General features: G+C 40.0%; 1 protein-coding gene across 1 annotated transcript in view; it reads right to left on the bottom strand.

Annotated features, from left to right (window-relative positions):
• Positions 1-9,275: 9,275 nt before the first annotated feature.
• The window catches only part of LOC126455872 (odorant receptor Or2-like), a 53,890-nt gene continuing 51,375 nt past the window's right edge, over positions 9,276-11,790 (bottom strand). The window contains exon 5 of the mRNA XM_050091631.1: positions 9,276-9,332. Coding sequence (XP_049947588.1) covers positions 9,276-9,332 — 57 coding nt within the window. The remainder of the gene's footprint in view (positions 9,333-11,790) is intronic.

The raw sequence follows: 11,790 nt of genomic DNA, 5'->3' as shown, positions 1-11,790 counted from the left end.
TTTGAATGTTCCTTACACAATTGCCACATGTATTACCTAATACCTCGTTATCTTACCACCGGAAGTTACCTTGAGATAAGCATCCATTTAAATCTAGAGTTGCCACTAGTTCTCTACCGACGATCATAAGCGTTGTAGGTGGTCGAGGAGACCTTTGGATCACTTACTGGCACGAGCAGCACAACGTATTACTAAATGTATGTGTTTAGTGACAGATGAACCTGCCCAGGAACGGCAGCATAATGCTGCTGACGAAGAATTGTGCTCCACCACCATTACAGGCAATGCATTCAGTAAGCTGCTACTGAACTGCCAATTGGATCTGGCCTGGCTGAGGAACAATGTTGGTGAATGTTAGCTTCAAATATGGACTGGAGAAAAGACAGACCATGCATTCCATGGTAACACAGTGATCATCTTCCACCTAGCCAGTGCCTGAATAGGGCGTCACTGGCTAAACGATGGACAATTCGAGTAGAAGAGAAGTAGATGCTGCAAGTCGATGTCGCTGAAGGTTCAGAGTCCTTGGTGCCCTTCTGTGGTCCTTGTGAAAAGGAAGTGTGGCAGACGGCGTTTCATGCATTACCTACCCACAACTGAAGAAAATCACGGAAAATGATGCCTACCCATTGCCGGGCATTGATGACAGCTTAGACTGCCTTAAAGCGACGAAGTATTTCTCAGCGTGGAGACGCAGACAGACTACTTGCAAATCGAAGCTGAGATAGCTGATTGGGAAAATACTACTTTCATAACGTTTGACGACCTATATGAGTTCAATGTTTGGACTATCTAGCCCTCCATTCACCTTCGAACGTATGATGAGCAATGTGTTTCGACAAATTAAATGAACGTCGTGTCTTTGTATATCTGGATGATATTTTCGGTTTTTCGAAGACATGTGAAGAACGTTTCAGACAACTGACTGCCGTGTTGAAGTATGTTCAGACCACAGGCTTCTAACTCTATCCGAATAAGTGTCCTCCATCACCCAAGTAATGAAAATTTGGGGGAACTAATTGATGCCGGCGGAGTTCGACCCTATGCAGAGAAAATAAGAGCAATCTTACAGGTTTCCGTCTCGTTGATTGTTCGTTACACGAGAAGTCTTCATGGAATGTGGTCATATTACTGGTGATGCATATATTATTTCTGTACCAACGCACATTCTGCGCAAGAACTACTGCAGGTATATGCCAAAATCTCCTGGAATGAGATTCCAGAAAAACCTTTCCTTGTCCATAAAGAGACGCTCTCCTCTTCTCCATTCTTAGCATTGTATGACGAGAATGCTGAGACAGAATGTCACACCAGCACTAACGATTGCTGGATAAGTACAGTTATACTGCAAATTGAGAAGGGTGCTGAAAAGGCGATAGTTCATGCTTCTAGAGTATTTACCAAATCCAGAACGAGCTACTCGTCAACCAATACAAAGTGCCTTGCAGTTGTTTGGAAGATTAACTTGTTCTGAGTACATTTATTTGGTAAACCATTCACTGTTGTGATGAACCTCCATCCTCTATGCTGGATGTCTAGCGAACAGCATGAAGGATCCATCAGGTCGACTCACGAGATGGGCACTGAGGCTTAAGGAGTATGGGGGTCACATGGTTTGCTTGGGGTTCAAATACGAGGACGCCAACTGCACTTCAAGAGATCCTTGGGCAACACGCAGCAGCGGGAACGAAACCTCAGTTATGTCTTCCTTAAATGACACCGCTGCTGGTCAGAGGGAATATCCAGTATAGTTAAAAACCATGGAATGTTTGAAGAAGGGGGAACTGACCAAAGGAGAAATGGTTCAAATGGCTCTGAGCACTATGGGACTTAACTTCTGAAGTCATCAGTCCCCTAGAACTTAGAACTACTTAAACCTAACTAACCTAAGGACATCACACACATCCATGCCCGAGGCAGGATTCGAACCTACGACCGTAGCGATCGCGCGGGTCCAGACTGTAGCGCTAGAACCGCTCGGCCACTACGGCCGGCCTGACCAAAGGAGACTTCCACTTAGTAAACAGTACATTGTGTAAGAAGAACTACGATCCGGAGCGGCAGGTATGTTTGCACGACATCCCAGCTCATCTGTGGTCGGCTCTTCTGAAGTATTTTGACGACGCCCCAGCTTCTGGAACAGAGCTGCCTTGCGTCTGTGATGAGGTGAGAGTGCAAGAAGGGCTGCTTCGAGCTGGATACAGCGATGTGGCGCACTGTGTAAATGAAAAAATAAGAAGAGGCCACCACTGTTTATCACTGCCACGCAAACAGGCAACTCTGGTAGCATCCTTGAGGTGCAGAAGCTCTTCTGCTTTCCTGTGAAAGCACCAGTCCTTCATGTGCCAGGGAGAAGGCCATGTGACGAAGCACTGTCTAAATGGCACAAGTTGCACAAAACTCCCTGGTGAGCATAACAGTCGCTCTTGTGGCAGAGGCAGAGAAGAAATGCCAATGTGCACCCAGTGTGGTGGGTCCCATGTTGCTAAGTTGCGAAGCTACCTGGTTCATGCAAGCCACAGCAAGACCAACAGCTGTTGGCAGCCCCTACCAAAAAAGACACGCAGTTAAAGAAGATGAATTCGTCTGGCAAAGCCAAAGCAGGTGCACCAGGCCGAGGAATCAGCAGCAGTACCTCCTGCACGTGAACAGGTGGAATATCCGACAAATAGTGGGGGAGATCAGCCACAAGCAGGAGGGCGGGAAAAGCTTCACAATCCAGGGAATATGGGCGGAAGACCAATGACATGCACGTAGCAATGTGCAGTGTAGCTGGAGAGGCAACTGCAGCCTTCAAGGCTATCATGGAAATGGAGAGGGCTGCCCTTAGCAACGCTCTGGTTGCAGAGATGGAGGAGGCATGCCGTCGGCTGTGCCAATTGCATGTGGAGCTTGTATGCGACTTACATGCCAATACAGAACAAAAGCCTGTCCCCATCGCCATTCCTTGGAGTTGAAGGCGGGGGAATGTTCCTCCATGGAGTTGTCCACTCCCTTGGTAGCTACAGAGGTACAAGAAGCGACAGAGGTGACCGCAAAAAAGAAGACACTTGCTGCTACTGTCACCCCACCTTGGGGTCAGTCAGGTGTATCATGGGCTGACGAACACTCATGAAGATTGTGCAGCATGCTGGCATAGCACTGACAGAACTGTGGGTACCACTGACAGTGAATGCTCAGACGTCCACAGTGCCTGCACAGCCACCTACATTGCCCAACCGCCATGCACATAAAATGCAGTCTAAGAAGAACTGGCAGCCAAACTGCTGGATGGTCCAGTCAAAAGCAAAGCTGAAACAGCAGACCAGCAAAACCATGGATAGAGAGGGAAAGACCCTTAACGCAGCTGTTGGGATGTCATGAGGGAAGGAGCTTCAGCCAGACCAGGCCTGTCCCCATTGACACAGCACACCACGGTATCACTAAAGCAGCACACTGTGCTACCACACAGACTTGGACTGACCTTTCTACGACGAACTGATGGAAATAGCATGATATTGAGCTGCATGATGCTCCCTGATAACATACCCTACTCTTGTGTGATGTCTTGACGATAGCAGGCAATTCGCTTTTGCACTTACCCTCCACACTGTCGCACAGGTTGCGTTGGCACTTTTTTGTTCTGCTCTTAACGCAACATTTCTTTGTACGTTTTTGTCTAGAACTATCTCCCAATGGGCAAGTGTTAGTAGGTAATCTTACCGTGACCTGCAGACATCATAGTCTCGCATCCTGTGATAACCCTGATTTGAATCACAAACCAATGCAGAGGTGACAGTTGAGATTTTTGTGATGGTCACCATGCTAGTGCGGGTGTGGAGAGGCTCTACTCTTTAATAGAAGCATCGGCCAGTGAGAAATAGCCGAGGAGATTTCATATGGATTTTAACGTCTGTGTGGAAAATGGCACTATCATAAAAATTGCTAAAGCACCATTCTGCGACGGATCGTATCATTTGTCACTTGCTGGACGTGAGATACGAAGTTGAGGATTTTGACCTATTATCAAGAAGATAAAAGCGCAGAGACGTCGTCCATGTCCTCTCTACGAAGCTGCACTATATTCTAAAGGTGTAAATCGTCAGTAGTAATTTCGAAGAAACTGGAGACCCACTCGCCAATTGAGAAGTATCTGCAAGAAGAGCTACCGTTGTTGCTCATTATAGTGAAGAGGATGTAACAACACAACCAGAACGTCAGCCAGCGTCGCTATACAGACGACAGTTGACAAGATCTGGATCCAAGATGTCATAGATGGCTCCAATAACATATTCTGGAATAGTAGGTCGGTGTTTCTCCAGGTGAAAGAGCAATGGCTGAAGCTGTGATGCATGCTGTGTCGTGTACTGGTTAGCGTCACTAGATGATGGTCTGCGAGTGTCCAGCTGAAAGCCAGGCGGCGTAGCCGCGCTCTCAGGCATATTGCCACTGTTTGCGCGGCTCCCTCCGTCAGCGGTATGAGTCGTCCCTCAGGTATCGGTGTGTGTGTTGTCCTTAGCGTAAGTTAGTTTAAATTAGAGTAAGTAGTGTGTAAGGTTAGGGACCGATGACCGATGACCGATGACCTCAGCGGTTTGGTCCCATAGAATTTACCACAATTTTCCAAAACTTTCCAGTTATCTGTGATTCAAGTAATGAAAATCGACAGCAGTTACTTATTTTTTCGTGTTTAGCGCAACACATGTCGATAATTTATTCTCATTTTTAGGTTGTATTGGGACTAGTTATATGGTAGTTAACGAATGTTTCGAAACAACAAAAAGTTTATCAGATTGTAAATTACCCATTCCATAATATGCAGTGGACATAAGTTAGAAAGTATGGTTTTTCCTATTTTCCAGCAGCAAATTAAACTGTGTGGTTCACTTATATACCGAATTAACAACATTAATACTATTTCAGATCATTAGACTGAAATTAACAGAAAGCTGTACTTAGTTAGGAAACGGGGTGTTGTAAATTAACATACCGCCGCAAAATTCAGTAACATTTATAATTTTATTCTCATGATTGCATTATTACATTCCCATACAATATCTATGTTGTAATTAAACCAATAATTAATTAACAAAATTCGTAAATTTCGACTTACATAAAAAGAGATTTTTGGAACATCAGTTATATGATGAATTTAACGTGACTTGTGCACTTCATGTACCGTGTCAATGACGAAAGACCAATTACCTCAGTTGTAATTAACTTTTCCGATATCGGTTCTCGAACTTTCTGATGTAAATGCTATTGCTTTTCAGTCATTTTGATACTACAAAGTTATCACGTAGAATTGTAACAAGAAATTACATTTTCGCATTTTGTACTGTACCTCAATTAATGTTAGGGATAAATCCAATGTGAAATCAAGATGTAATTAATGATTTCACGATAGGTATTGTTACTGTAACTTCATAACCAAATTTCCAAACAAAAGTCAAAAGAAAAATATTTAGAAATGTATTCGAAATGAATCATCATTTTTTGTCTTTAAAACTATTCTAACAAATTGTTATAAATCATTAATATTTCATTATAAATCAGTAAATGTAATTGTTTTTGACAACAGGCTAAAGAACACACGTTGTTAGGATAAAGGTATATACTGAGTGGTGCATTTGAAGTCAGTTGCAGTTTAGCCAGTGTAATGACGCATAGTCTGTAATTGTTGCTGTTTTATCGGGTATATTGGTAGAAAACGGTTTCTATGTGAACATCTTCCTAAATACTTTCGGAAGGTATATCTGATGTTAAAAATATCACCAGTGTGTTGGAAAATATTACTTTAACATCCAAGTTTTCATCACGTCCGAAATTCAAGGTAATCTGGAATATACATTCCGTAATGGACGTTATTGGTGGAGCACAATCGATGGTTCAAAGCTAAGTATTCCATTGCAAAAATTATATCACTTCCATACTACAATGGATCCCTCGTAAAGAGAGGTATTTTAAGTAGAACTGCAGTTGGAGTAAGATCAGAAGGTGCATTTGTTTACATCAATCTTTTTTGTGATGTTTGCATGTGTGATTTTATGCTTCCCTTGCACTTTCGATGTCTTTTTGAAGTTATACAGTATTCTGCCTCCTTCATTGCACAGAGTGTCACACACATACAAACATAAGAGAAGTTATTACCTAAGCAAATACACTTGAAAATGAAATAAATTCTCAAAACCTTTTGTGCTAAGCGTGAAAAATAAATAACCGGCGCAATTTTAAGTTATTTAGATAATGAAAGACACAGTTGCAGGCTTTCTAAAAACATCGATTATAATGAACGAAATTAAATTATTTGTGATTTAGTATTTACTATCTCTGGAAGGTTTTTGGAATATCTTCCGTGTAATATTTGTATATTCTGGAATTTCTTACATTTGTGTATATACCAGTGTACTTGAAGATTAGATGTTTCTACAAGTAGCTGCACTCCCTCTCCAAGAGGTCAGTTCGGTTCTAGCTGTACACTCGTGTTCGTAAGGAACTTGATTTCAATGGGAAGTCTTCTATTTGAATGAGGACCCAACTTTCGGATTTGGGCATCAGTGTAGTTAGTATGTATGTGTATTTAATCATGCATTTAAGTAGTCCTTAAGTGCTGTTAGATTACATCATTGGTTATAAAACATTATAGTTCTTAATTAAACTAAAGCAACCCCTACTTATTGGAAGACTTCTCAGAAACAGAAACAATTTCATGCTAGACGTTTCTTTACCGAAGCAATTACCACACTATTGGTTTGAAAGTTGTTTCTATTTGTCATTTAAATGCTGTAAAAATGACGGGTTGTTGTCAACATACTTTCTGCATATAGAGAATACGGTAGAATTGCCAGTGCTGGTTGGGTGATTCATACAGCCTTATTCTTATTCTCATTTAACGGACAAAATAGTTCTAGTGACCTATATTTTCAAACGACAATTTATAGTCTTCTGTAACTGCTCTCTCGTTCATGGCATAAGATAAGAAATTCGAGATAAACAAAGAATCTGAATTATCACTAGTTGTAAACCACAGTTAATATTTAATTCATTTAGCTTTGCATGAAAATGGTTTACAAAAACTGCCAATGCTATATTCTAGGAGTGAAAGTCCAGCTTACAATGTAGAGTTTGATAGTAAGAGCGAAGTTGTAAACAATATTTTACATTAGCATAATTCTCACAAGCTGAGTGATGAATTGGCGGACTGATACATTAGCATGCTCATAGAATCGCTCTCACAATGTAAAATTCATTAAAATGTTAAAATGTTTGTATATGCCTGTGTTAAATAGAAATTATGAAACTCAGTATTTTCTCGATTTAGCACACAAGACGTTTTGTACTAGATTATCCAGCATTCATTAATGTGTTCTGTTTGTTCAAAAATAACCGTTCGTTAAGAAGTTACTTACATTTTGCCAAGAAAAAATAAACATAAAACTCAAAACAGCATTTTCTATCAAGGAATAAAACTGTACAATAAATTTACCGAAAGAGATAAAAGAAATTGCAAAAATACACTTATTTAAAAAGGCAGCTAAAACGTAAATGTTTTGCAATACATTTTATACACTGAAGGTTTACTTAGATAAAACAGCGCAGGGCTTTGGTAAAAAAGAAATGTTATAAAAGTACATCCAACATTCCACATAACACCTTCACGCTACGTTTTTTTTCCTTTTCTAGAAAAACTTACCCCCAAGCTATGCATTGCACAATACTAACACCTCTTCCTCCTTCTGAACTCAACGTCTCACTCATTATAGACAGATGCTGACTCAGTTTTTCAGGATAGCAAATGTGAAGCTGTGGTACAGAAAATGGCCCAGAGATCACCAGTGTGTGTTTGTGTGTGTGTGTGTGTGTGTGTGTGTGTGTGTGTGTGTGTGTGTTTGTGTGTGTGTAGTGAGTGCAGTGTTATGAAACAATTTGTGTATAGGGTGTGCAGTGACTGATAGAGAGATATGAGTGAACAGTGTGGCATTACATTATTTAATAAGTTATTTGTAAAAAAATTATTGTATGCCAGAAGTAAATCTAATGATTGTTTCTAACTAGAAGTCTGTGAATGTATGTGTATACGAATTAGCTTAATTTAAATTGGTCTGTACTTTTAAATAGTTTTACATGTCCTATTTCCTTGTAAAAAGAGCTCTATGGATGAATAAAGCTACTATTAAGGAAAACTTCCAGAATTTCAATATATATATGTTAACAAAAAGAACTTCACAAAGTTTTCACTGACATTTTCAGTGGCACCAATTATGCCAGAAATATTCAATAAAGAACTGAAGCTGGTCCTCTAAATCACGTCCTTTTAACCATTTTACAAGTCGTTATGAATAAAACCTATTATTTGAGTGTTTATAGAAATGTTATTGAGCAATGCTAAAAGTGATACTATGAAAGCTGCAAGCAGACTAAATGAATGCCAGTTGTGGCTTAATTAAATGACATTGATGATTTAAATGACAAAGTAGTGTTTTATGGTGGAAGAATTATACCGGTAATAATGATGTTATGTTCAGAATAAGAGTAATTGATGTGACTGTAGGTCTGAAATAATGAACACATTTTTCTTGTGTAACTTTATTCGAACTACAAAATATACTGTCTATTTAAACAATGTTATAGAACAACTCTGAACTATTTTTTTATGAAATCTAATGTTAATAGTTTTTAGTGGAGCAAAATGGAAAGTGGCTAGGCTCAAAGCACTAAACAAACGAATCCCATCTCAAAACACAATTGAATAAGGTAACAGTTAAACATCTTCTTGATATTATGGTGACTCAGGGTTTAGCACACATTAAGTTACATAAGGACAGGGAAGAAAGTCAGCTGTGACCTGTTTAAGTATATAAATTCAGCTTTTTTCAAATTTATTTACAGAATGTTCATGACTGACCAACTAGCTAAAGAAATGATGAGACGGTTTTCATTAATGAATTGGAATTCTATAGATGTTGATGAAATACGTTTTGTCAAAGTTTTCAGTGTTATAATGTCATTTTAATTTTAGAAATTCAGCTCTTAGACGTCAGAGTGGCCAACGCAAGACACTCTGCTGCCATGTTTATTTCCCTTCCTGCAGCGTGTGTTTCATCCTGTCATCCTGTCTTGCAGTGGGCTCTGGTTGAGGTTGTTAGACTGGCTTACGATCGTCACAGAGTCAGCTACAAGTTGGACCATACATTCTGCATATCGCCGGGTGCTTTGTGAAGGGTGTTCTGTTAGCATTTTGGTTGTGCCATTCTTCCTGCTCCACTTGGTCAACTGGAGACCTATGGCCGTGTGACTCAGTTGCTGTCCAATTGCCTCAGCAACGTGTAGTACGAGTAGGAGGCTTTCATCAGCTGCAACACAACAGCACAGGTCATACACCAATGTAAGTTTTTTATTCCAAGTCCGTTTCCGTTTGTTGATCACATCACTATAGTACAACACAACGTTGACATAGCTCTATCTGTTTATACAGCTTGTAAAACTACTATCGCTGTACTAATAATAAAACTGTAAAACCGTTGTGTCTGTCTGTCTGTTTCAACAAGCTAATCTCCAAAATCACTAGACGAATTTTTATGAGTTTTTCACGGTTAACGTGAGCGTGGCTTGGGTCGATGTATTGGCTTTATTTAATCAAAATCTCAACACGGAAAAAAAGATACCTTAATTTAAAATTTTGTCTAACCTCATCTGCTGAGCTTAGTATTTCAGATGCTTAAGGATTACAAATCACGGCATAGTCATCAAAGAATTAATAGATGACGTTGTTACTTTAGTATTGCACCGAAGAACCACTAGATGGCGCTGTTAATTTTTTTTTTTAAACGTAGCGACAGGAATATTTGCGGAAATTTACGCCAGTGACAGAATTAAATGCCACAGTCTTATCTTAACGAATACACACTAACAGAAAATTTACTTGACTAGAATATATGGATTTACTGATTTCTTTTTGTGTGTTGAAAACTTAACGAAATTGTTTTGTTTCTTTCCCTAGACTTTGTAAATATTATTTGCTAGAAAACCTAATTTATTAAGTTTGCTTCGTGATTTGGGTGCCTACTCATCATATTTTGATTTCGTTTTGTTTACAAATAAAAGCGTCTAGAAAATGGTCGAGTTTTTCTGAACACACCAGAATGGCTAAAAGACTGAGGACTATGCATTCTCAAGAATCCAATGAAAATTGTGAGCCGAGAGTTCGTGTAGCTCGAGAACATCAGGCTTTAAGGGGAGCCGGAGGTGGTCAAATCCAAAAAATTACGATTTTTGTTTGCTACCGAAAATTAATTGGAACATTCCTCTTTAACGTAAACTTTGAATTATTGTTCTACTCGCCCTAGAAGTGGAGTTATTACCATTTTTCCCCACGCCTGCAGAGGAAATGGGCGGTCGCTGAATGCATCTAACACCCTCTCGTGACTCCCTGGCGAACTGCTTGGAATTTTCTCGGCCTGTTACACATACAGCGCCTTATGTTACGCATACAGCGAGTGTGCAAGGGTTGGCTACATTGTTTTCTGTGACAAATGAAGCGCTAAGAACGCGGAACATCGTCTCTTTGCTGTTTACCGTTTCGAATTAGTTCAGTGTTGCGCCTGTTGTTGGTAGTATACTTCTTGTGTAAAGCGTTGTTCTGGTACGATGCCACGTTTTAGTAACCGTGTAGATAAGAAAAGGAAGAACGTAGGGAAAAGAAAATTAACACTAATACCAAGTTGCGATACTACAATTACTGAAACAGTCCGTTCTTCTGCTAAGCAACACATGGCCGGCCATAGCCCTGTGACATCTTCTAGCAAGAAGCTGGCTGGTGGAAGTGACAGATTTCGTGAATATGTTGGTGACAGTGATGATATTAACGAAGTAATGAATACTGGATTAATTCTTCTGTGCTGAAAGAAAGTGTTCTGTGCAAAATGTGTTCAAGTGTAGGAGTGGGACTAGAGGTAACAAAACACTTTGGTTTAGCTTGTGAGATGAAGATAATCTGTGCATGTTGAAAGTATCAAGTGACTTTCTACAATTCACATGCCAGTCTCTTTGGTGAAAATGGACGATCTAGAGTGTTTGATGTGACTGTTCGACTTGTGTATGATCTTCGATCCATTGGAAAAGGGTCTGCTGCTGGTAAACTGTTTTGTGGTATTATGAACTTGCCATCGCCTCCAAGCAAATTTGGGTACTACTGTGAACTGGTAGGATCCTCTGTTGAAGATGTGCCATTGAAAACCATAAAGGAAGCAGTGGAGGAATCTGTAGAAATGAACAGTGGTTCTAGGGATTTGGTAGTGGCATTAGATGGTTCCTGGCAAAAGACGGGTCATAAATCCCTGAATGGGGTTGTAACTGCTACTTGTGGTGATAGTGCAAAAGTGATAGATGTTGCAATATTATCAAAACATAGTAGGTGCAAAAATAAAATCAAAGGAGAGCACAGTAGAACCTGTGAGACAAGTTTTAGTGGATCAAGTGGAGCAATGGAAGTGGATGGAGTGAAACAAATTTTTGAATGTTCAGTTCCCAAATACAACGTTAGGTACAAATACTACCTTGGGGATGGTGACTCCAAAGGTTTCAAGACTATAGAGGAACTGAAACCATATGGAAATGAATTTGTAGTAGAAAAGTTGGAATGCATTGGGCATGTGCAAAAGCGTATGGGTGCATGGCTTCGAAGGCTCAAACAAACTTTGGGTTCAAGTAAGCTGAGTGCTGGAAAGACAATAGGAAGGAGAGGCAGGCTTACTGATGAGGTGATTGAACGTCTACAGAGATACTATGGGTATGCTAAAAGGCAAAATACTA

Source organism: Schistocerca serialis, chromosome 2 (genome assembly GCF_023864345.2).
Source record: "Schistocerca serialis cubense isolate TAMUIC-IGC-003099 chromosome 2, iqSchSeri2.2, whole genome shotgun sequence".
Classification (NCBI taxonomy): Eukaryota; Metazoa; Arthropoda; class Insecta; order Orthoptera; family Acrididae; genus Schistocerca; species Schistocerca serialis.
The sequence above is the reverse complement of the archived record's forward strand: the minus strand, read 5'-3'. Positions and strand labels throughout refer to the sequence as shown.